General features: G+C 35.9%; 2 protein-coding genes and 1 long non-coding RNA gene across 3 annotated transcripts; 2 read left to right on the forward strand and 1 right to left on the reverse strand.

The window, feature by feature from the left end:
• The first annotated feature begins 13,886 nt into the window (after positions 1–13,886).
• Positions 13,887–14,960, forward strand: LOC114804762 (kelch-like protein 5). Its single transcript, XM_054229222.1, has 5 exons — positions 13,887–13,985; positions 14,088–14,305; positions 14,417–14,595; positions 14,642–14,775; positions 14,831–14,960. Exons 1-5 carry the CDS (start codon positions 13,887–13,889, stop codon positions 14,927–14,929), a joined length of 729 nt encoding a protein of 242 aa, XP_054085197.1. The 3' UTR covers positions 14,930–14,960.
• A 5,501-nt stretch (positions 14,961–20,461) lies between these two features.
• LOC128921332 (uncharacterized) lies at positions 20,462–22,470 on the reverse strand. The gene is made up of 3 exons (XR_008470780.1): positions 22,332–22,470; positions 21,549–22,265; positions 20,462–21,477 (listed from the first exon to the last, which is right to left on the reverse strand). It is a non-coding gene; the product is annotated as an uncharacterized LOC128921332 (long non-coding RNA).
• An 828-nt stretch (positions 22,471–23,298) lies between these two features.
• On the forward strand, positions 23,299–24,123 carry LOC105218661 (40S ribosomal protein S17). Its single transcript, XM_011194384.3, has 3 exons — positions 23,299–23,516; positions 23,614–23,765; positions 23,822–24,123. The coding sequence occupies exons 1-3, from the start codon at positions 23,514–23,516 to the stop codon at positions 24,063–24,065; spliced, it is 399 nt and encodes a 132-aa protein (XP_011192686.2). The 5' UTR covers positions 23,299–23,513; the 3' UTR covers positions 24,066–24,123.
• Positions 24,124–27,459: the final 3,336 nt, after the last annotated feature.

The following is a 27,459-nucleotide window of genomic DNA, read 5'->3' on the forward strand; positions in this document are numbered from 1 at the left end:
TCACTGCAATAAAATTTACATATTTAGTTTAAAGTGAAATTATTTGTACAAAATAAGTAAAAATAAAAGTTTTTACTTTGGGCTTATTAACATAAAAATGGCTTCAAATCTTGGCGCCGCAGTAACTAAAATCTACCCCAAATATGTAATTCCATAATATAAGTTTTTAATCTATAATAATATGTACATACTTTGAATATACATATATATATATATATGTCTTCATTTCATTCAGAAATGTTTGCAACTTCTTTATTTTTTTAAACAAGTGTTCGTGCGGCAAACGAACACAATTTATCAACATGGTGGCAAATAAAATTTTGTAGTTACATGTTTCCACATATTGAATTTAGAATGTCATAATATATAACCAAGGGTTGTCAAATATGCCGGCAAATACAATTGACACCTTATGACTACCCATTTTCATTATTTTGACAACATTTGACGCCAAATATGACCTAGTGAAAACCAGGCATTGCAATTATAAATATTAGTTCAATAAAATTTATCCATCACCCTGCAAGACAGAGGTAACAAATTGCCCAAACACAATCACACTTTTCCAGCTGTTTACACATACAAATACATTTTTTACAATTTCCAATTAAGTAGGAGTAACCTTAAGGTAGAACGTGCTAAAAACGGAAAGAAGAATACAAATTTTTTTAAAGAAAAATAATTTTCATTGTAACAGCAAATAACCATTTTAAAAAAATTTGGCTTGAAAAGAGGTAAGCGTATTTTTGATAATATTTATTATAAAAAACTACTTATTTTTCTTTGACAAGTTAACATCAGCGTTCGCACAAACGGTGAATACCCGAAAAGTGCTGACCATGCAACAAGTCAACGCATGACAACAACACCAGCAAAAGCATAATTGTAATAATTTCCATAACATTAGCAACAATGTCCGAAAAGTACTGAGTATGCGTCAACAAGTCAACGCATGACAACAACATCAGCAAACACATAAGGTTAACAGTTGCATATTCGATTTCAAATCGATTTCAAATCGATTTCATTCCCATCGAATTGCTGACAATGCATCTGCAATCTTCTAGGAATAACAAATAACTTCTGGAGTCAAGTTACATCAAAGGGGCTTTGGTCACGCGGCAGCAAATGCTACTGTTTAGGGAAGTTAGGGATTTAGGCGTAGTCGCCGCAAATTTGTAAAATCAAAAGATAGTTGTAAAAACTCACCCTGCATTTTCGGCTGAACTTGCGTAGTAAGTAGTAAATAAAGTTAAAAAATTAAAATTCGTTTTAATTAATTGGCACCCAACGTTGGGCTACGAAAAGTAAATATCCTCGGAAAAGGATACGCGATCGTGGACGTAGATTCGGACCCATACAAAAAATATCCTTATAATAGACACAAAAAAAAATTTACCCTCATAGGGATAATTAAAAGTGACAAAAAAGAAAGGAGTGATCCTCATAGAGGATAATTAAAAAATGAGAAATAAAAAATAAAAGTGATCCTAGTAGAGGATAAAAAAAATAATAAAAGTAATCCTAGAGAAGGGATAAAAAACTTTATTAGGCATTACACGCCATGCCGAGGCGTAGCAATCGGGGGATCATCTTAGAAACCAAAGCTAAGGAAGGAAGGCATCTGAAACATCCACCGAGGGAAAATTACATAATTAATTAGTATAAATATGTACCGAAAATTGTAAGTAGAGTGTTTTAAGATCATTATTTTACTTGTTTTAGGGCCTTTCATTGGTGTTGGGTTAATTGTGTTAAAATTTACCTTTGTACAACCGATAACAAAAAATTAAAAAGGCTGCGATTCACCGCCTTCGGCGGACCCTCCAGCTTATAATAAATAAATTCTTGCGTGTCACCACTTTCGGGGAGACCCTCTAGAGAATTATAAACATAAAAATAATTAAAATAAATTTTTAACAACAAGAAACGGTTTGTACAACCGATAACCAAAAATAAAAAAAAAACTGCGATTCACCATCTTCGGGGGGACCCTCCAGCTTATAATAAATAAATTCTCTGCGATTCACCACCTTCGGGGGGACCCTCCAGAGAATTATAAAGAATATACGGCCCATTCGGTCAATTTAATAAAAATGTATCAAAGTAACCACGGTAGTGAATAAAATGTCAGACTGGGATGCTCTACCCAGCAAAATAGATTACGATAAAATGAATAAAATTGTAGGAGACTTGGACAACTTGGACAAAAGGACCGATAGGAAAATATATATATATATATATTCATACAATTTATTTTTCCTTTTCGATTGTAGAAGTAGTTTTCAACATTTTTGCCTATCGAATATATATGTATATATACTAGCTTTTACCCGCGACTTCCTCCGCATAAGTTTTTTCGTTTTCTCCCGGCTGTAAGTCCCCCTGCAACAATGTCCCACTATAGTGTTCCGGTACTCAACTTTACATCAAAATTTCTTTAAAAGCAACCTAAGCACATTATGTATAGCTCCGAATATTTCCTTAGTAAATATAAAATGTAAATAATGTATGTGTTTATAAGATCAATATCTATCGCGGGGACTACGATCAAATTTTAATTTTAAGAACTTCGATTTTTAAAACTGTTCCAAAAATAGCTGTTTTCAGAATCTGAAATTCAAAATCGCGAAATTTTTTTAATTTTCAATTTTATTTTTTGGTTATAGTACCAGCGATAGTTGCCCTACTACAGATTAATAATTTATTTGGTTTTAATGTTTCAGATGTTCAGAAGAGTCAAAATCAACAACGGCACCGCGAGTAATTTTTTAAGATAGCGTTTTTGGAAGCCATTTTTTTTATTTAAGAAAGAAATATTTTTGTACTTTTCATAAGTGTATAAATAAATTGTAAAAATTTTAAATTGATTGCTCTTTTTTAAACCATAAAGAAAATTCAGAAAACACCCTTAATTTGAACGTTCTAGTCCACCGTGACTCCTTAAAATGCATTATCATGCAAAACAATAGCATTCAACAAACAATAACACAAGCATTACTATGGATAAAATGTTTACATATGATATGATATGGGTTCTTAGAATAGATTTTAGCAACTGTTTGTAAATGTACTCACATTAAAACAAACCCAAGGTCACACAACATTGTCACTTTAAAACCATATCATACCATGTAGCATAATCAATATGCTAGATAAATATGAACATGCACATGAATAGGGAATTAACAATTGAAAGCGACTGCAAAAATAAAGAATAATACGTATCTGAGTAAACCTAGAGACATAAGTGATTGGTTAAGAAAATATCTACATCTAACAGCTATCTTAACTATCTAATAATAAAAATGTAACTAAGTACTATCTATCTCCTAACTAAATTTCATCAAAATCCGTCCCAGCAAAAACCCTAAAAAAATCACTAACTCAATTCAGTTTTCTGCCTCTTCCTGCCCCCTAAGTACGATGACGTGATCATTTTGATCTTATATCCGTTTTTAGGTAACCATCTATTACCTTACTAAATTTCATCAAAATCCGTTCAGCTGTTTAAACGTGAAAGAGCAAAAGGCCCAACAAAAACGACTAAAAATCACTAACTTAATTTAGTTATCTGCCTACTGCCTACCCACTAAGAACGATGACGTGATTATTTATAGCCTATGACCATTTCTAGGTTATCATCTATCACCATACCAAATTTCATCAATCCGTTCAGCCGTTTAGGCGTGAAAGAGCAACAGACAGACAGAGTTACTTTCGCATTTATAATATTAATAATAATATAGATATATAGATATTTGGCGTGGGAACGGCTTTAAGCGATTATATCCGTATTGTATCGTATGAATACGGTATTTAGTTATATAGGGAAAAATAAAATAGCGACATTAAAAGACTACTACAAGAGAGAAACGATAGAATCCGAAAGCGGGGCAATGATCCAAGTTTGGAAAAATTTCTATAATTAAATGCAAAACGAGAAAGGGTAATAACAAAAAAAAGTTACAGTGAGTGATAGGTGGTCCTGGGACGAACAAGAACAGATATTTGATACTTTTCTTTCCTTTATACCTTTTTGTGATTAAATTTATCAATGGAAGCACAAACTAATCAAGCGCTGCTAATATTGATATAATACAAAGGTAAATATCCAAAAAGATCTTGGTATCCCTATGGTATAGAAAGAAGTAGAGGACAGCAGATTGAAATATATATCTAAACTCCGTGATCACCCAAACCCATTGGCTAATGCTTTAGTACATTCCTGCGATCAAACACGCCTAAAAAGAAGGGATATGCCTGCGTACTAAAGAGCAACGTTTCACCAATACGGCTCAATCACTTGGTTGAGCTTGTCTAGTCTTTAAATAGATTTAAGATTTTATAACTTGTTGTTAGGGTTAAAAACTAAATAAATATAAGGATAATTAAGGAAATATTGAAAAAAAAACGCGCTCCTTAATGCTGCAGTGCATACTGCAACAAAGCATACCCGACACGATTTCCAGCTAAAAATAGACGAATTAACTAATAGATTGTCTCGAATGGAAACAACTCCTCGTGTGGAGGAATTTCAACCAGTAATAATTTCATCTGGTATTACGTGCGACGAATACTTGGATTTAGTTAAAAGTATGCCAGGATTTAATGGAGATCAAGCGCGTTACGTATCTTAGAGACAAGCAGCTTACACCGCATACAATGTCTTTAAAGGATACGAGGGAAGTTCACGAGACTTTCAAGCCGTGGGCATAATAAGGAATAAAATTATAGGTTCAGCGGATATGGTACTATCGTCATTTAATACCCTGCTAAATTTTCACGCGATAATTTCGAGACTAGATTTCACATATTCTGACAAAAAAGCGATCTATTTGATAGAACAAGAGCTTTCAATGCTCATTCAAGGGTCATCATCAGTTGTCAAGTACTATGATGACTCATAGTGACAACAAACCACTTATTGAGTCTCTTTGTAAGAAATATCGCGAAGATGAGCTTCGTGTCTTTATTCCTGGTCTTAATAGACCATTATGTGACACCCTATTTTCGTCAAGACCAAATGATCTATGTCTCAAGTTCCGCACTAGCCCTAGCTCAAGAGTTGGAAGCAAATCGAGCTAGAATGACCAAAATGACTTTCATGAAATGAGTTCATGAAAGAAATAACTTCCCACCTAATCCCAATGATTACTAATATTCCCCACAGTAATGTAGAATCACTAATGAACCACCACGACAACGACCAGTGCCAATAGACGTTGATCCATCGTTTTCCCGTTTTAGACAAAATATTGGACAACCAGGCCGAAATAATTACCAGAGACAAATTGACCTAAGTAATAGGAACTTTAAAAACCCTTTTATATGCACATTTGCTCCAGAAAATGCACGACCGACACAAATGGTGGACACAAGAGAAAAAGCCCAAAAAGAGGCAACATGGAAGTGACCGTCAACTAGTTCAGAAGGAACAACGAGTTAACCACTTGGCAGAAGAAGGATATGACCAGGATGGTGAATATTGCGAATCAAATAATTATAAGAATAATTTTAAGGAATATAAAAATTATAATTACAACCAGGTTGCAGACTATAATAAAGTTTCAATAAAAAACACAATGACGAAATTAATTTTTTAGGACTAAATCCCTCTTACCCTTAGCAGAACACAGGAGAGGGAAGGGGTTTAAAATTTGTAATCGACACGAGAGCCGCGAAAAACTATAATAAGAATATCAGTAAGAATAACGTTATTGTACAATTAATATTTTTAACACAAACTCAAAATTCTTTATACTAAATAGCCTGTCAAATTTCGATGGCATTAGAGGGTTTGACATTCATAAAGAAATAGACGGCAATATTGACACGAAACTAGGAATATTGAGATATAACGGAGTACAAGAAAAATTGTCGTATTATCGTTGCCCCGATATTAATAAACTTTCAAAAGAAATTGCAAATTATCCAGAATCAATAACAGATAAAACTCACATACATTTTTGGACGGCATGTAAGAGTATTTGCCGACACTGATGAAGCTTTGCCCTATAATGCAAATATATTAGCCACAATTTGAACCGTAGATACCCTTCCGGTTTGCTCTAGAAGTTATCCAAACCCTATTGCAGCGGCAGAATTTGTGAACACAGAACTTACTACGTGACGGAATAATAAAACAGTCTCGATCGTCAAACAACAATCCCATTTGGGTTGTAGATAAAAAAGGACATGACCAACAGGGCATGAAAAAATCACGAATTGTGAGAGACTTTAGAAAACTAAATAGTAAAACAATAAGTGACAGATACCCAATTCCAGCAGTAATACTATCAAATATGGGAAACTCTACTTTCTTTTCAACGATCGATTTAAAGTCCGGCTTCCACTAAATAAAATTAGCAGGCAAGGATAGAGAAAAGACAGCTTTCTCAGCCAACAATGGAAAATATGAGTTCTGCAGACCACCTTTTGGTCTTAAAAATGCTCCCAGCATTTTTGAAAGAGCCATTGACGACATTTTGAGGGAGGAAATTGGAATAATATGTCATGTTTACATCTATGATGTAATAATAAATAACGCCTAATATGTATTTTCCAACACAGCTATGGAACACAGCAGGGACATTGACAAAATTCTTACTAAATTAATTAACGCTAACATGCGAGTGTCGATGGAAAAATCTAAATTTTTCCAACAAAGGGTTGAGTTTTTGGGATTTACTGTATCAAAAGACGGAACAAAATTTGTACCGATAAAGTTAAAGACTTAATATATTTTGAAGTTCCAAAATCTTTAAGAGCTTTGCATTCTTTTTCGGGGCTCGCTAGTTATTATCGACGATTTGTAAATGATTTTTTTTTTTTTCAATCAAAAAAAATTGAGATAAAACTGGATGCCAATGCAATTGACGCTTTTAATAAAATTAAACAAATTATTGCCTCCAAAGATGTGCTCCAACTCTACTCTGGGCCTTACAAAAACTTTGCAATTACTTATACGATGTAAAAAATTTAAACATGTTTACGGATTATCAACCACTAACATTTTCCATATCAGACATCTAATCAATCTGAGAGATCAAATAATATTCAATAATATAGAGGAATTGCCAAAATTCAAAATAAAATTCTCACTGAATTCAACGAGAACGACCAAAAAGAAATTTTAGTAACAGAGCATAACAGAGCTCGTTACGTGAGAACATACAACAAATATTAGAAAACTATTATTTTCCAGGCATACGCCTAAAAACAAAAGAAATCTTTTTTAAGTTGCAGAACTTGTAATGAGGCCAAATATCAAAGGCACTCCCCAAATCCAAGAATTGGTGAAAGTCCTATTCCAACATATCCTGGAAAAATTCTACATATAGATATCAACTCTACTGATAACACCCACTTTCTAACTTCAATAGATACATTTTCTAAGTTTGCTATTGTATTCCCGATAAAATCAAGAACTATAATGGATATAATATATATCTTTTTTCAGCTTGGCGTATCAGATGTTAACTTTCAATTGCTACTTGAGGAATCATTTTGGCCACCCGGTGCTTTCGTGCGCGAATTCGAGCAAAAGCAACAAAAACCAACTGTAATTGCTCATATTCCAAAAAAAGCCGCGGTTTCAAAAAACTAATTATTAAAAATTCATTACAAATTCACTATCAAAATGTAAGAGGTTTAAATACAAAATTAAAAGAATTGTATTTGAACAGCATTAATTGTAATTTTAAAGTCATCGCTTTTACTGAAACCTGGCTTAAACCTCATATCTTTGATAACGAAATATTAAATAGTGAATTTCAAATCTTTAGATGTGATCGACTGAACAGGGTCTGGGGGGTGTACTGTACACCCTGCTCAACTGTAATTGCTCATATTCCAAAAAAAGCCGCGGATTCAAAAAACTAATTATTAATAATTCATTACAAATTCACTATCAAAATGTAAGAGGTTTAAATACAAAATTAAAAGAATTGTATTTGAATAGCATTAATTGTAATTTTAAAGTCATCGCTTTTACTGAAACCTGGCTTAAACCTCATATCTTTGATAACGAAATATTAAATAGTGAATTTCAAATCTTTAGATGTGATCGACTGAACAAGGTCTGGGGGTGTACTATTTGCTGTGCATTCTTCAATTCCATCTGAAGAAGTAGAAGTTCCTCATGCGGACATTATTGAATTTAAGTACATACGAATTTGTACTAATAAATGTTCTATTTACTTAACTTTATCTTATATACCACCTCAATCGGACTTATCTGTATATATGCAGCATGCTTCTTTAATAAATAATGTTTTTCAATTGCTAAGAATACTGATTACATAATTGTTCTAGGCGATTTCAATTTACCGTGTGTATTTTGGAAATCTGTTGACGATTGCATTACCCCTGTTTGCACTCGTTTAAGCTTTAATGAGTTTTTGGAAAAATGTCTGAGATGGGTCTTAACTAAATTAACTTAATTCCGAACAATTTTGGTAAATTCTTAGATTTGGTCTATGTTGATAATACTTCAACAGTTTCTGTGGTCCAGTCTGATCCTTTAGTTTTGCCAGAGGACTCTTATCGCCCTGCCTTAGAAATTAATATCGAAATCATAAACGAATTACTTTGTTTACAATAAACAGGACATTTGTTCTCGGTTCAACTTTGCGAAAGCTTACATTCAAAAAGATTAATTGTGAACTTTCTAAATTGACTTGGCCTGATTACAGTGGTAATATTGAATTATTCGAATGAGCTATGTAAATTAAAAAATAAAAAAGCTCGAGCTTTTAAACTTTATAAAAAAACTAATTAACCCTATACTATTGGATGGTGTTGAAAATTGTAGCTTATTGGCTGAAGAACACTCTTCAGATATTAGCATAAGTGATTTATTGTCCAATTCCAAAATTAAGATATTTCAAAATAAACAATCCCTTTACTTTGTAATTCATTTTAATAATGTAAAGTTGCTACCCGTGATTCACGATGAAAAAATAATTTCTTTGGAAACAGACGTCGCAGCCGAATGTAATGGAAGTTACATCCCACTATACAACTGCAAGGAAGCCCTTTTGCCAACCTCTAAGGGACGGTACTTGTTTATTACATATGCTTAACAACCTTCAGCAAAATGTAAAATCAAAGTCGAGGATGGCATATTCGTGATGAATGACAAACCAGCATCTATACGAACCACAAACGTAACCGAATTAACGAAAGGAACCTTTCTTGTACAGTTTGATGGCGAAATTACCATAAACACCACTATTTACTTCAATTGGAACCAATTGGCACGATCACACCCGGAAGCAGCACCCGGGAGCATACATTTCACTGAAAATATTGATTTGCTGTCACTACCATATTTATAGAAAGTAAATATGAAGAACCTAAAACACATAGCAAGCCTGCATAATCTAATTAACATGCGTTCATTATTTATTGTTGCTATAATCGGAACAACCCTACTAAAAAGAAGGAAAGCCTGCACCGTGATCTTGAACATAGTAATAAAAGAAGCCGAGGACGCCTTCATTTCAAGAGGGAGGGTAGTTAACACCAGCGTTCGCACAAACGGTGAATACCCGAAAAGTGCTGACCATGCGAAAATAAGTCAACGTATGACAACTACACCAGCAAAATCATAATTGAAATGATTTACATAACATTAACAACAATGTCCGAAAAGTGCTGAGCATGCGTCAACAAGTCAACTCATGAAAACAACATCAGCAAACACATAAGGTTAACAGTTGCATATTCGATTTCAAATTGATTTCATTCAAATCGAATTGCTGTCAATGCATCTGCAACCTTCTAGGAATAACAAATAACTTCTGGAGTCAAGTTACATCAAAGGAGCTTTGGTCACGCGGCAGCAAATGCTAGTGTTTAGGGAAGTTAGGCATTTAGGCGTAGTCGCCGCAAATTTGTATAAGCAAAAGTTAGTTATAAAAACTCACCCAGCGTTATCGGCTGTACTTGCATAGCAAGTAGTAAAATAAACGGAAGTTAAAAAATTAAAATTCGTTTTAATAAATTTACATATTTAGTAGAAATACAACGAGGTTCCGCAACGTACTCTCCAGATATGACTGATATGCTATCGAGGAGCAGAATTGATGCCAACTATCAAATGGAGGTTAGTAACATTGGACCTTGATTATGGACATTATTTTAAATACAATTAATATTCCAATAGGTACTAAGTTTTTAAAACAATCGTGGTAAAAATGAGGACGCAACCATAGGGGCAGCTTCTACTATCACTAAACCACTAAAACAAGAACTAGAGTACCAACTACAGAAGAAAAACAATGCCTCAAATTGCAACCTACCGTCAGTCAAAGATGCGAAGTGGAGCCATCAAATGAATCAAGGATCGAAGCGGAAGCAAGGTAATGAATAAATTGTTTTAACTTTATTTGAATACATTACCCTAATAATTAAATTACAGAATTAAAGTCGTACCCCGGACGACTACAACCGCAAAAGTTCTGTTCGAATTCTCAAGAAACCAAATATAGAACAAACATTCCATGTTTGTTGGAATCGTCGTCACACTTTAATGGCTATTCACTAATCTTTATTTCTCATTCCTTATAACTTAACTCTTTATTACTCTTTACAACTCTAACTTATAACTTCGGCAAAAATCCCCCGCTGAACCCTCCGCGAGGGTGCCGACTGGTAATAGTTACCACAGTGTCGCAACTGCGGAGGGAACTGTCCGGTAACGGTCTGTCCCCACCACAGTCGAGAGGTATCTAGCTAAGGTGCGACTCCGTTGTTGAGTGTTTGTTGCTCTTCAATAGCACAGCATTCGGTGACGCAGTCTGTATCAAGGTGTCATGCGACCCGTGCCGAGGATCAACCTGTCTGGGGGCCCTTAAATAGCCCAGTCTCGAACGGAGCTTACGGATACCTGGCGCCCTCCGTAATAAGATAACCTTGCTTGCGTATCGGGGGCTATGCGCAAGTGGACATTTATTCCCCTATACTCGTGGGTTCAAAATATGAACACATCAAATAACAAAACTGGAAAATCAGGGGAATCCGGTCCTCCCTTAATAAAGCCGGAAGGAACGGATTGTTCCGAGAAAAGAGCAGCGTTTGCAACGAGCTCTAAGACAGTCAGCACGAAGACAGTGGTAAGAGGTAACTACCGGCTTGTCTCTTGCTACATGCCGTATGATGAGGAGCAGGTACCATCACTGCTGATAAAAAGACTGGTGCAAGAAAGCGAGGCGTCCAGGAGTGTGTTAATACTTGGATGCGACTCCAATGCACATCACTCACTATGGGGCAGCGCAGATATCAACACAAGAGGTGAGCTGCTTTTTAGTTATTTATTAAGCACTAAGCTATTGCTGTGTAATAGAGGAAACACGCCAACTTTTATTACCAGAAACCAACAAGAAGTATTAGATATAACACTTGTGTCGGAAGAACTGGTAGACAGAGTAATACGATGGAGGGTTCTAGAAGAACACTCCTTTTCCGATCATCGGTATATTGAATGTGTACTGAGTGACAAAGTAGGTCGAGATAATAAATATAGGAACTATAGGAAAACAAACTGGCTAGTGCATATGCAAGAGTATATCCCCATGACTCCTCCATTCCAGCCTAAGAGCAGGGAAGACATAGATTCTCTAGTTGAAAGGTTCACAGAATCTTATCAACAAGCATTAGAAGTGGCATGTCCACTTACTCGCAGTAAGCGAAGAATTAGACCCCAATGGTGGTCCCCCGAGCTCAAGAAATCTCAGAAAGAGTGCAGGAGGCAATTTAACGTAGCGAAACAATCCCAAGTAGAGCGGGATTGGGAACGATACTACAGCCTTCTTAAGTTATACAAAAAGGAAATCAGGAAATCAAAACGTAAATCGTGGAAATCCTTCTGTGAAGAAATCGAGACGACGACAGAAGCGTCTCGGTTAAGAAAAGTAATACCAAAGCTACACATAACGTTGGGTACCTACAGAAGCCAGATCAAAGCTGGACGGAATCCAGTGAATAAACCTTAAAATTGCTGATGGATACTCACTTCCCGGGCAGCTCAGAGAGCTCCACCGCTGAGTATACTATAGACAGAGTAGTGGACACAGATCCTAATGTTGGAGACTTAATATCAATATACAAAATAAGGTGGGCAATTAACAGCTTCAAGCCTTTTAAATCTCCGGGACCTGACGGTATATTCCCGGCTCAATTGCAGAGATCGCTCAGTTACGTAACGGGCTGGTTAATAACCATTCTCGAAGGAACCCTTCGGTTAAATTACATTCCTTCATTCTGGAGAAAAGTGAAAGTAATATACATACCAAAAGCGGGCAAAAGCTCTCACACAAGTCCAAAAGATTTTAGACCAATCAGTCTTTCCTCATTTCTACTAAAAACACTGGAAAGATTAATAGAAATTAACATAAGAAGTAAGCTAGCTCCGGAAAAGTTAGCAGTTTCACAGAACGCATACTCCAAAGGAAAATCCGAGGAAACAACCTTAAACTCGGTGGTAACAGAGATTGAAAGGGCTCTAGTAGTAAAGAAATACGCTCTCATAGCCTTCTTAGACATAGAAGGCGCGTTTAACAACATCCAGCCGAAGGCCATTATCAACGCGCTTAAAGATCTGAACGTCTCGGAATCACTCATGAAACTTATTGAACAGATGCTTCTAGGCAGGTTCATAACTTCAACGCTGGGGGTTTCGACAATGTGCAGATCTGTCCAAAGGGGTACACCTCAAGGAGGCGTGCTATCCCCACTTCTATGGATCCTAACAATGAATAGTATGTTGTTAGATCAAGAGAAAGGGGGAGTACATGTGGTGGCCTACGCTGACGATGTGGCGGTATCAATTAGGGGAAAAGTCCCACATATACTCTCGGACCTTATGCAAACAAGGCTAAATGAGATAAACCGTTGTGCAAAATCATGTGGATTAAGCCTAAATGCAACCAAAACTGAATTAGTGATGTTTACAAGGAAACACAAGATTCCAGAATTCACACCACCTTCAATAAACGGCACCTCGCTACCAATAAATGAAAAGGCAAGCTACCTGGGACTTATTTTAGACAGGAAGCTGTTATGGAAACCAAACTTGGAGGCCAGGCTAAAGAAGGCAGCTTTGGCACTATACACTTGCAAAAGAATTTTTGGACCAAAATGGGGACTAACTCCCCGCGCATCACTTTGGCTCTACACAGCTGTAGTTTGACCGATTATGACATATGGGATACTGGTCTGGTGGCCAATAATTGACAAGAAGTACGCAGTAAAGCTTATGGTAAGTTTACAAAGAGCTGCATGTATATGTATCAGTGGAGCTCTCAGAACAACGCCGAGCCAGGCATTAGATGCGATTCTGTATTTACTGCCTATAGATCTATTCTGCAAACAACAGGTGGCGAAATCGGCACTAAGGCTGAGGGAATCGTCGCTACAGCAAAATTGCAATAGGGGACATTCCAGTATACTCGGCAAGTTCCCATTTCTACCGAATAGTACGGACTTTCGAAATCCTATAGACATGAATCTAAACTCGGACCTACACATATCCTTCCCCTCTAGAGAGGAGTGGGAAATGGGAAAAGTTTTTCAGCTTTTACCAACACATACGCAATAGTAACTTTTTGTAGTTAAATGGCAATTTCGGTAGTTAGAGTGGCAACATTCATTAACCCTAATTTTTGTATGTATAAGAGAGAGATGCACGTACTACAATGAACCGATCAAAATCTCCGCCATGGCCGCCATTCCTATGTAAAGAAAATTTGAAGTGAGTGGATGTAAGTGCGTATTAATAATTTGTTACTGATATTATTTTATATATATTTAATTTTCTCTTTACAGAGCGGTATTATTGTTGACTGGATGCTGCAGCTTATTTTAACAAAATAACACAGAAAATGACAAAGCGAGCTGAAACGCACATCTGGTGCGTACATGCGAAACTAAAAAGAGAAGCTTGGACACAGAACAAGGATTATGCCACTTTAGGCAGATGGGTGAATTGATAATATCAAACCTTATGTATATACTAAACATAAAATCTTATGTTAGAATATACTTTTATCTTTTTTATCCTTTTCAGATATTTGTAAACTTAGGAGGAAAAATTAAAGCTTAAGCTGAATACCATTGGTGGCTACAATGACAAGTCTGAAAGCACTAATAATGTTGAGGAGTACAATTTGGAAACAGGTACGTGGGAGAGCATGCCTCCATTGCCACAGCACTTACGGGGCATGAATGTGGCGCTATTGAATGAAAGCATCTACGTTTTGGGAGGTTATGTGCACAATGCAGCTGCGCCTTTAGTCACTGTGTATAGATATGTGGAAATTTTTTAAATTAATAAATAAATTAATTAATTACTTAATAAATCTATTAATTTATTAAATAATGAATTAATAAATAATAATAATTTATCATTTAGGTTTGACAATAACGACAATTTGTTGAAACCACGTTTTGAAGCAAACGTCACGGTATTTGAGGATAAAATATACGTTTTTGGTGGCTTTTCAGCTGCAGGATCACCACTTGCCAATTGTGAATGCTATGACGCAGTGAGCAATACTTGGACACAATGTGCTGATATGCTGGAACCACGTGGTAATGTTGGTGTAATTACTAACATTTAACGGTAAACATACACAAGTTCGAATAAATTATTATGCTCTACCTTTTCCAGTTGACAATAGCAAAGGGGCAAATTTATGTGTTTGGCGGTACAAAAGCTTTGGTGGCGTTTGTGTGCAATCTTATGATCCATTCGAAAATGTGTGGACAAAGGTTTGTTACTGGTAAACACAACTTCATTGTTTAATATTAATAAATTTACTTTCAGATTTCTCCAATGAATATTGAACGTAGCAACAAATGTGGCTTATATCTAAACGACCGCATTCTAGCCATTGGCGGTCTGGCAAATTCAAAGGATAATTAACAGAGCTCTAAAAACAACATTGAGGCGCCGAAGTTGTTCATCTTGCTTCTGATTTTATTAAGGAGGCATTATTAGGGATGGGGGATGGCATCACGCATATGTAGAAGTTCACGCAAGTGAGGAAAGTTTCTGATTGCCATTCACTTGGGAGTGGCCAGAAACGATTCTTTTGCATATGACTCAAGCAGCTCACGACTTCCGGTTTTAGACCAAGTATTCCCTGGGTAGCTAACAGACATCCGTTTGGAGGCGAGCTAAAGTGAGAAGGCGAAGCCCGCTTCTGCGGTTGTGCGTAGGGCTTGGGACCCACCACATAAAAAAATCTCCCCAATGAAAACAAACACAGAGCCTCGGATGAGACACCACCCTTTTCATGACGACCCGTGCAAACGTTTTAAGGATAATGATTTAAGGGCATGCACATGGAATGTCCGGATCCTTAATTGGGAAGGTGCCTCTGCCCAGCTGGTTGATGTCCTCATACAACTAAAGGCTGACATCACTGCCGTCCAAGAAGAGCGATGGACGGGACAAGGACGGAAGAAGGTGGGTTCTTGTGACATCTACTACAGCGGCCATATAAAGAAGCGCAAATTTGGTGTTGGATTTGTGGTGGGAGAGAGACTAGGCACCGAGTTCTGGCATTCACCCCGGTGGATGAACGTCTAGCCACAATCCGCATCAAAGCGAGGTTCTTCAACATATCGCTGATTTGCGCCCACGCCCCAACGGAAGAGAAGGACGATGTGACCAAAGATGCTTTCTATGAGTTTCTATGAGCGCCTAGAATGCACCTATGAGCGCTGTCCCCGCCACGATGTCAAAATCGTGCTTGGCTATTTTAACGCCAGGGTGGGTAAAGAAGGTGTCTTTGGCACAACAGTCGGAAAATTCAGCCTCCATGACGAAACATCGCCAAACGGCCTGAGGCTGATCGACTTCGCTGGGGCCCGAAATATGGTTGTCTGTAGAACCAGATTCCAGCATAAAAAAATTCATCAAGCAACGTGGCTGTCCACTGATCGAAACACGCGCAACCAAATCGATCACGTTGTGGTAGACGGAAGACATGTCTCCAGTATTTTAGACGTGCGTACGCTCCGAGGACCAAACATTGACTCGGGACATTATCTAGTAGCAGCAAAGCTACGCACTCGCCTCTGTGCAGCAAAGAACGCACGTCAACAAACACAAGGAAGGTTCGACGTCGAAAAGCTGCAATCACAACCGACAGCCGAACGATTGTCTACTCGACTTGCACTCCTGCTCTCTGAGAGCACTCACCAGCATCTCGATATAAGGGAGCTGTGGAACGGCCTCTCAAACTCATTGCATACCGGTGCAGCCGAAACAATTGGTCTCCGGCAACGCCAAAAAACCAGTTGGTACGATGAGAATTGTCGTTCCGCAGTGGAGAGAAAACAGACTGCCTACCTCGCAACGTTGCGATCGACCACAACACGTTCGGGGTGGGATAGATATCGAGAACTGAAGAGGGAAGCGAGACCCATTTGCAGACGTAAAAAGAAAGAGGCCGAAATGCGTGAGTATGAAATGCTTGAAAAGCTGTCCGACATGGGTAATGCTCGAAAACTTTATGAAAAGATGGGCGATTTCCAGAAGGTTTCAAGACCGGAGCATTATCATGAAGGGACCGAGGAAGTAATCTGGTAACGGATGTCCAGAGCATACTGGGATTATGGAGGGAACACTTCTCCGACCTGCTCAATGGCAGTGAAAGTACAACACCAGGAGATGGCGAACCCGATTCCCCGATCGATGACCATGGAATTGATGTTCCATTACCCGACCATGAAGAAATTCGAATAGCAATTACCCGCTTGAAGAACAACAAAGCGGCGGGGGCCGACGGATTACCGGCTGAGCTATTCAAATACGGCGCCGAAGAACTGATAAGGTGCATGAATCAGCTTCTTTGTAGAATATGGTCGGAAGAAAGCATGCCTGACGATTGGAATCTTAGTGTGCTCTGCCCAATCCATAAGAAGGGAGACCACACAATCTGCGCCAACTACCGTGGTATAAGTCTCCTCAATATCGCATATAAGGTTTTGTCGAGCGTATTGTGTGAAAGACTAAAGCCCACCGTCAACGAACTGATTGGACCTTATCAGTGTGGCTTTAGACCTGGAAAATCTACAATGGACCAGATATTCACCATGCGCCAAATCTTGGAAAAGACCCGAGAGAGAAGAATCGATACTCACCATCTTTTTATCGATTTTAAAGCTGACTTCGATAGCACGAAAACGAGCTGCCTTTATGCCGCGATGTCTGAATTTGGTATCCCTGCAAAACTAATACGGCTATGTAAGCTGACGTTGAGCAACACCAAAAGCTCCATCAGGATCGGGAAGGACCTCTACGAGCCGTTCGATACCAAACGAGGCTTCAGACAGGGTGACTCACTATCGTGCGACTTCTTCAATCTATTGCTGGAAAAAATAATACGAGCTGCAGAGCTAAATAGAGAAGGTACAATCTTATACAAGAGTGTACAGCTCCTGGCGTATGCCGATGATATTGATATCATCGAAAGCAACAACCGCGCCGTTTGTTCTGCGTTTTCCAGACTAGATAAAGAAGCGAAGCGTATGGGTCTGGTGGTGAATGAGGACAAGACGAAATATCTCCTGTCATCAAACAAACAGTCAGCGCACTCGCGTCTTGGTTCCCACGTCACTGTTGACAGTCATAACTTTGAGGTTGTAGATAATTTCGTTTATCTGGGAACCAGCATTAACAACACCAACAATGTCAGCCTTGAAATCCAACGCAGAATCACTCTTGCCAACAGGTGCTACTTTGGACTGAGTAGGCAATTGAAAAGTAAAGTCCTCTCTCGACAAACCAAAGTCAGACTCTATAAGTCACTCATTATTCCCGTCCTGATGTATGGCGCTGAAGCGTGGACGATGACAACATCCGATGAGACGACTCTTGGGGTTTTCGAGAGAAAGGTTTTGCGCAAGATTTATGGTCCTCTAAACATTGGCAACGGCGAATACCGCAGACGATGGAACGATGAGCTGTACGATTTATACGACGACATTGACAGAGTTCAGCGAATAAAAAGACAGCGGCTACGCTGGCTAGGTCAGCTCTGAAAGTATTCGATGCAGTACCCGCTGGAGGAAGCCGCGGAAGAGGACGACCTCCACTCCGGTGGAAAGACCAAGTGCAAAGTGACCTGGCTTCACTTGGTGTTTCCAGTTGGCGCCAAAAAGCAAAAAGGAGGAATGAGTGGCGCGCTCTGGTGGATTCGGCTATAATCGCTTAAAGCGGTTCCTACGCCAAATATATATATATATATTATTAGGCTGAATTTACAATTTAACATTTTTAATATTGTGATTGTAAACTTATAAATTTTAAACGTACGCAATAGCACTAAACTTATTAATTTAGATGTAAAATAATGTTAAATTAGCATCTATATACAACTGAATGCACAAAATTTGTGACAATCGCAAATTTAATTTTAATTTAATTTGTATTGTATAACAACATAAAAAATCAATACTTAAAACATTTGAGAAATTGTAAATTATAAAAATTTAATAATTAATACTAAATTTATATGTAAAATATGTAACTTTTGTTAATGTATAAGTTATTGCCGCATAAACGTTTGTAAAAATGAAAGTTTACTTTCTACTGAAATGTTAATATATAAAAATTAATCTATTATAATTATTAAAAATGTAAAATACCGTACAAATTTATTAATGTAAATACCTCATACAATTAAATAAATAAAAATAAAAATAAATAAATTTCAATTTTTCATTTTTAAACGGAACACGGTTCATTGGTCTTCATTCTATGGGTCACCTACTTTTCTGGTTAAAGGTACGCAAACTTATTGGTGTCACTTATTGTAGCAGCGTAAAACTTTCGAAGCGATGGAATATGTGCAAATCCAGAACTATGGGTGCAAACGCTGCTGCATGGAACACAAATCATTTACACACCAGATATTAAGTTTAATGTCACTTTTTTACGTGCAATTAAACCTTTTGGTCAACACAAGCCCGAGAATTGGAACGACATGGTTTGGGTGCTTTTGAAACCATTTATTATCACGACGTGTGTCAACTGGGTTTTGCCAATGAGCTAGAGGGCAAAGCAGTTTCAGTAGTTTTGGGCTTACCGGCACTTGGCCGTGCCATTAGCAGCTAAAACACAGAAATTAAAGGGTAAATTTAAGTGAATGTTTGTGCCCATAGAAATTTCAAAACTTTTTGTATGTTTAATCAGGAGGACTTCTTTTGATCCATTTTCACCTTGTATTGAGGAATCATAACGTTATTGTATCGCTTTACAAGAACATAGTCCTTCTCCACCTGGTCCTTCCATCGGAGTGGAGGTCTCCCTCTTCCTCGGTTTCCACCAGCGGGTACCACATCGAAAACTTTCAGAGCTGAGGCACTTTCGTCCATTCGAACAACATGACCAAGCCCACGTAGCCGCTGTCTTTTTATTCGCTGGACTATGCCTATGTCGTCGAACAACACATACAGCTCATCATTTCATCTTCTGCGGTATTCGCCGTTGCCAATGTTTGAGGGACCATAAATCTTCCGCAAAACCTTTCTCCTAGTGCCGTCTCATCGGATGTTGACACCGTCCACGCTTCTGCACCATAAAGTAGGACGGGAATGATGAGGGACTTGTAGAGTTTAGTTTTTGCTCATCGAGAGAGGACTTTACTTTTAAATTGCCTACTCAGACCATCAGACCATAAACACAAATACCTTGCACAAATGGAGGATTACAATAGCTACAACTTTTCTTAGGTTTGTACTACGAATACAAATACAAATACAATATTTTCTAATCGTTAATAACAATTTCTATTTCTAATATTTTTCAGGCATGATAAACAAGACAACAACAAATCCCATCGGACATTTAGATTAGCAGTTGCACAACCTCTTTCCGACGAGCTGAACCTTTTTATGATGTACATATGGGATAGGGTTGTGTGGAATTGACATCAAACAATATTGGTTCATTAGTTTCATTGGATCCTTACAGGACAGTTATATGGAAATCGTTCGCGTTTAGTATTAATTTATTCCTTTGCTAATTCATAATTTAGATGTAAAATATTATTAAATTATACAAATGAATGTTCGAATACTAATAACATTCGTAATAGTAATTTAATTTTATTTGAATTGTAAACAACAACTACAAAAATAAAAATGTAATAATTAATACTAAATTTATATATGAAATATGTAAAAAGTAAAAATTTAATAATTAATACTAACTTTATTTTTAAAATATGTAAATTTTGTCAATGTATAAATATAAATGTTTTAAAAATCAATGTATAAATAGCTGCAAAACCGTTTTTAAAAAGTTCACTTTGTACTGAAAGGCTAATATTTAAAAATTAATCTATAATGATTATTAAAAATTTAAAATAGTATACAATACTAATTTATAAATGTAAATATATCATACAATTATAATAAACAAATAAAAATAAAAATAAAACAATTTAAATTTTTCATTTTTAAACGGAAAAGTAGGTGACCTATAGAATGAAGACCAATGAACCAAATTAAAGTAACGAAACGGTTACCCAACAAATGACCAATACCTGTGATTAAAGGGTTAGCCTGAAAATGATATATCGAACAGTCTCCACTGATAGATGGCTGATTAAAAAAAAACTAATACAGGTGGCTCTGCTAACCACAGAGTGACATATGCCTTTCCCAAAAAAAAATTAGAGCAGAAAGACATATGCAGCATTGGCACCAAAATCAATGAGAGGGAGCGAGCAAGATAATCACACCGACATGCCGTAAAAGAGGAGAAATGGTAATTTTTTTCCTGCTGCTAGAACAAAAGAGACCAAAATAATAATACAAGCTTTCATTACCGGTAACCAATAATCCATAAGATAAGTAACTCTACTCGTCTTGCAGGGATCTATCAGTGGAGAATGCTCGATTTATCATTTTCAAAGTAACCCATTAATCGCAGGTATTGGTAATTTTTTGGGTCACCGTTTCGTTACTTAAATTTGGTTCATTGGTCTTCATTCTATGGGTCACCTACTTTTCTGTTTAAAAATGAAAAATTGAAATTGTTTTACATTTATTTTTATTTATTTAACTGTATGAGGTATTTACATTCATAAATTAGTATGGTATTTTACATTTTTAATAATTATTGTAGATTAATTTTTAAATATTAACATTATATATATACAAATTAAATTATTATACATTACAAATTAAGTTTCACTACTATTATGATTGTTACATATATTCGTACAGTCATTTGTATATAGATGCTAATTTAACAATATTTTACATTTATATTAATAAATTTAGTGCTATTGCGTACGTTCAAAATTTATAAGTTAACAGTCACAATATTGAAAATGATAAATTGTAAGTTCAGCCTATTAATGCCTTCATAATCAAATCAGAAGCAAGATGAACAACTTTTATTTATCCATTGTGTAGATCCAATGGCATCATAGGAGACACTTAATACCAACTCTGTTAAATAATAAGAATATCAAAATTATTGTTTTGTCTTAGTTTTGCAATTAAATATGTTTCAATAATACCTGTTGTTGTAGCATATTTGGTGTTGTATTTCTACATGCATGACGTGCGCTCTTTGGCAATATTGTGGTAATATCAGCTTATTGTGAATTAATTGTAAGCATGCCATGAATACCTATCAGCTTATTGTGAACTAATTGTAAGCATGCCATGAATGCTAGTGAAAAAGGTCTCGCATATTTGCAAGATTGTCGTAAAATGAAATGCATGTAAAAATTAACAGCTGTCTTACGACATTGTAATTTTGCGATGTTGCCATACGTTTACGACGTTAAATGAGTACCACTAATGTTTGATATTGTAACGAAAATGGCACCAGAACAACCTAGAATAGACAATCGAAATCGATAACTTGCCAAATGTATCTAGACATCGATATTCGTAGTTGCCAGAATGTTCGAGTGCTGATGTATCGTTTATAATCGATTATATAAGGGCTGCCGGACTGGCAGCAAGACACAGTTCTGATAAGAGAGTTGTCGAGTGAGGACAATTCTAAGGAGAGAGAGTTGTCGAGCAAAGTGTAAACAAGTTATTAGTTAGAGTTGTAAAGTAGAGTATTGAGTACTAAAGTGTTATAATCCTTGTTCTGACTCTCTTTTTAGTTATGCATGTACGCACCAGATGTGCGTTGCAGCTCGCTTTGCCTTCCGAGACCATTTTCTGCAGTTATATTCCTTTAAAATAAGCTGCAGCATCCAGTCAACCATATTACCGCTCTGTAATTAGAAAATTTACTATAAATATAAAATAATATCAGTAACAAATTATTAATACGCACTTACATCCACTCACTTCAAATTGTTTTTTCATATGAATGGCGGCCATGGCGGAGATTTTGATCGCTTCATTGTAGTATGTGCAAATGACTGTCAAAAAACTCTCTTGTCCATACAATTTGTATGGCGCATACCTAAATAACGCAACGGCGACGCTGAGCGGTTGAAATTTTCTATTTTGACAGAGCATTCCGAAGTAAACTTGGCTGTGAAAAACGAAGTTTCTCTGTGCAATAATATTTCAAAAGAACAATTCAAGAAAACATTTTGATATTTGCCGTAAAGTTGCCGCTTTTATTTAGGGATGGCGCATCGACGTTAACGTTGAGCGATAAAAAAACGTTCCGCCAACGCATTTATTTAGGGAAAGCAGTTGTACATACAAAAATTACGATTCATGAATGTTGCCACTCTAATTACCGAGATTGCCATTTAACTACAAAAAGTTACTATTGCGTATGTGTTAGTAAAAGCTGTAAAACTTTGCAGTGGTGTATGAGTTATGTGCTGCACACATAGAAGACGACAAGCGACGAGCGACATCTGTCAAATATTATAATACACGCGTTCTTATGAGCACAGATATTTTGACAACAGCACGACTACGAGACAACAGGTCGTAGTTGTCGTTGTCGCTAAATTAAAAATGTTTCTAATTTTGGCGACGACAGTGGGCCGCTGTTGAGTTGCCACTAATATGTGAAATGTAAAATTATTAAAAGTTATAAAAAATATGACGTTATTTTTCCAGCAGAAACGTAAAACTGCCTCGATCTATCATTTATAAAAACAATAGATTATTTAAAACAAATAAATCGACCATTTTTACATTTCTTGCACAAATAATTTCACTTTAAACTAAATATGTAAATTTTATTGAACTGAAAGATTTTAGTACGGCAACACTGAAATTACTGTTTGATATGTCACTGCCGTCTTCAAAATGTTCAAGACGCTGGCTTCAAAGCTACATTTATGATCAGCCGTCGCTACGTCGTTTCGTGTCGTCGTCTTTCTGTTCAGCACTTTACCTCCGTCTTGTAGGGTTGCTACCGTACACTTAACCGTCACCTGAAGGGTACAGAGAAGCTTAACAGAAGCTAAGGGATATGAAAAATGTGAGTGTTAGATGGAATGAAACACAACCTACATGCCTTATCCAGGTTCTTTTCCGCTTAAACGTTCACCATGGTAAGTGGATTTTGTGGTTTCATGTTTTGGAAGCGAAATCTTTTATTAAGATGTCATATATGATATTAAATTACTATATTTCTCTGGCTACTTAAAGGGTCGTGTAAGAACTAAAACAGTGAAAAAGGCCGCGAAGGTCATTATTGAAAAATATTACACTCGCTTGACCTTGGATTTCCATACAAATAAAAGAATTTGTGAAGAAGTCGCTATTATTCCGACAAAGCCATTGCGGAATAAGATTGCTGGGTAAGTTATTCTTTCTTAGCAGAGAATATATTTTTCGCTAAATATCCAAATTATAGATATGTCACACATTTAATGGGTCGTTTGCGTCACTCTCAAGTTAGAGGCATCTCTATAAAACTCCAAGAGGAAGAGCGAGAACGTCGTGATAATTACGTTCCAGCCGTATCTGCATTGGAGCAGGATATTATTGAAGTTGACTCTGACACTAAAGAAATGTTGAAGCTTTTGGATTTCCATAATATTCGTGGATTACAATTAACTCAACCATCTACCGGTGGGGCATTCAATAGAAGAAATTAAAACTGTATTTTAGTGTCGGCAGAAATACATTTCTAATTTAACAAAAAATTTCGTTTAAGTTTTTGGTTTTAATGCTTAAACACGGACTCAGTTTTATTGTTTTGTTCAATCTAATAATAGTCGGTAGCGTATGTTTGTGTTGAAATATTACGTTGATATTCGCAAGTGTCTGAAATACTAATTGATTACAGATTATTACGATTTACAAATAGTGGAAGTTTTGTACTTCGGTACTGTCGATAATCCATTCAAAAATTGCAGTCGAAGTTTTATCAAACTTGTCATTACAGCTGCTTGATAGCAGCTGATTTAAGAAATGATTAACACGAAGTGGAAGCCGGGTAAATAAAATACATTAAATAATTTTGATAACTAATTGTTTACAAATGTATTAAAAAAAGTTAAATTTTTGTGATTTATAAAAAAATTGCTTACTTATTTAAACAATAACTACAGTTATGGAAGCATAACTCGAACATTTGAATTGACAATAGCGTTTAGAAGCCAAATTTCATACAAATTTCCTTCCCTAACTTGAATTTCTACAACTCGAACTCTTGAAGAGCCAATAGAAAGCAACTTTCATACAAATTTCCTTCCATAAATCGAACTTTTTGGTCAGGGCATAATACAAAATTTAAAATTTTACTATCGAGGAAGAATTAGTTTATATATAAAACCTACATATATATATTTATATATAAAATCTACATATATATAGTTAATATAGTTCCTCTATATTGTACGGAGGCGATCAAAAAATATTATATTACACTTATGGATTGCATAAATCATCTAACAGAGACATGGGATATAGACGTCAAGAGCCAATAATAGCAAAATGTACGAAACAATATTACAGAATACATACACATAAAACTTAATGCGTAGTAAATAACTAAAACAGTCTATAAATCTATATTTTACAGCTTTTTGAAAATGTATATGTTTTAATGAAAATTTTATAACTCGAAATTTTTTTGTGGATTATGGTGATTCGAGTTAGAGAAGTTCTACTGAATTATTAAAAATCTTCAACGGATATTACAACATTGGCATACTAAGTGCCTTTTTCTATTTTGCAGAACATCAGTTTTGACCATAACATCTTCATCGTTTTAATATACATATAGCAAGATTTATTTCCATTTTAATATTTATTCATACTTATAAAAATAACTTCAATATAGTGTGTCAAATTTTCGTTTAAAATGTATCAGCTGGCTAAATGTCTGCCAAAGTTCAACATTTTTTCGACAACGCGAAGCTTTAACTAAATTTGGTTGGGATTTATAATACCAAATTTTAGTTTGATCTGCAGTTGAATTGTATTACTCCACTCAGTAGGGTTGTAAACCGTAATATCGACGTAACTAATATTGGCTGTATAAAATCTGAAACAATTTTCTTGCTTGCCTTTCCAGTTAGGCGTGTGTTATTGTGGGCTTTAATTTTTCATCAAGTGGAATTAAAAGTTCAAAAAAAAAATTATGAGGAAATAGTTACGTTAAAACAAATTAAATCTGATTAATTTAATTTAAATTGCATTGTTTTCAAACTAATTGTATTTGATAGTGTTTTGAATCAATTGGTACTTAGTAACAAAACGGTGTTATATGACCAGAGCTATTAGAGCGGAAAGTACGAAATAACTTTCGGTGATGAATTGAACAGGGTAAATTTTTTAGGCGCTTATGTACACACTATTTTTGGGATGTGGTGACGTTAATAAGTACGTATTTAAGCTCCACTTAAAATAGGTTTTCTTTCGTTTGCCTATTCAAGTATATTAAACCCTTTTTGTATGAACATAGTTAAAAATATATTCTATGTAGTACAAAATATATTACTTTCTCCAAGCAAAATTATTAAGTAGCATGAAAATATGTTCGATAATCTTCTAATAATCGTCTGATTTGTTATATTTTTAAATAGGTGAGTCGAGTTCAGTAGATATGTATATATCTAATAATAATAACATAATAGATTAAATTACAATCTTTAAAATAAATCATCAGACACCTACAGATAAATAATGTTAATTGAGATGATAATCTTTCATCGAGAGAGTTACAAAAAGCCAGATGGAAATAAATAAAGAAATATAATATAATAATAAATAGATAAATAGAATGAATCAATAAAGTTTACATACACCCTATATTCATAAACAAAACATATTCGTACATACAGTGGCTCACAGCTTATTTCGTGTAAGCAACAATTTTGATAATACTGATATGAAATTAATATTTTTTGCTCTGAACTAAATGAACGAATGATACAATTATATTGATAATTTAGTTTTAAATACAAAACATGTAAAAAAATTTACAAAGGTATTCAAATTCAATATTTTATTAAACAAAAACCAAAAACACTCATAATTCATGGGTCACAGCTTATTTCGTGTGTTGATTTTCGTTCATGTGATACATGGAAATAACGGATGCAGAAAACTAACGGTAAATCAAAGTGTGAACTATGAATACTTAAGAAGCATTTTATGCTCTAAAACAATGCAGATCAGTTGCAATTACGCGGTATATCAACATGGGTCCACGCACTTCAATTGAAAAACGCGAATTAGTTATTAAACATTTTCAAAGTGGAAAAACGCAAAAACAAATTGCTGAAATGGTTGATTTAAGTTCATCTACAGTTCAATATATAATTCAGCGCTTTCTACGTGAAAATCGCGTGCATAACAAGGGTCGAAAGGCTCCTAATAAAATTTGTAATGAAACGGATGAGAGGTGGATTTTAAAAAAGATTAAAAAAGAACAATGTTAAGTGCTCCAGCGGTGACCAAAGATGTTGAAATGTTTCTCGGCAAAAAATGTCATCCAAAAACTGTGTGCAGAATATTAAGGGATTCCAATTTTGATGGGCGAACAGCACGGAATAAGCCTTTTATAAATAAGAAAAATAAAAAAAGCCCGTTTACAGTTCGCAAAAGACCATTTAAACAAGGACAATGCTTTTTGGAATTCGGTTATTTTCGCCGATGAGAGCAAGTTTAATCTTTTTGCGTCAGATGGTAAAGCATACGTATGGCGGAAACCAAATACTGAGCTCCAAACAAAAAATTTACGCGCAACAGTAAAACATGGCGGTCATGTAATGGTTTGGGGGTGTATGTCATCTGCAGGCGTTGGTCGATTGGAGTTTATAGACTTAGTGGAGTCGTGTAGTGTAGAAGTGTACCTAGACTTACTGAAGCAAAATTTGCTTCAAAGTGCAGAAGACCTGGGTATACGTGACACTTTTCGCTTCTACCAGGACAACGACCCTAAACATAAATCTGGTCTTGTACAAACTTGGCTCATTTGGAATTGTCCACACCTCGTTCAAGCACCTGCACAGTCAGCAGATTTGAACGTTGTTGAAAATG

The sequence above is a fragment of the Zeugodacus cucurbitae genome, chromosome 4 (genome assembly GCF_028554725.1).
Source record: "Zeugodacus cucurbitae isolate PBARC_wt_2022May chromosome 4, idZeuCucr1.2, whole genome shotgun sequence".
NCBI lineage: Eukaryota > Metazoa > Arthropoda > Insecta > Diptera > Tephritidae > Zeugodacus > Zeugodacus cucurbitae.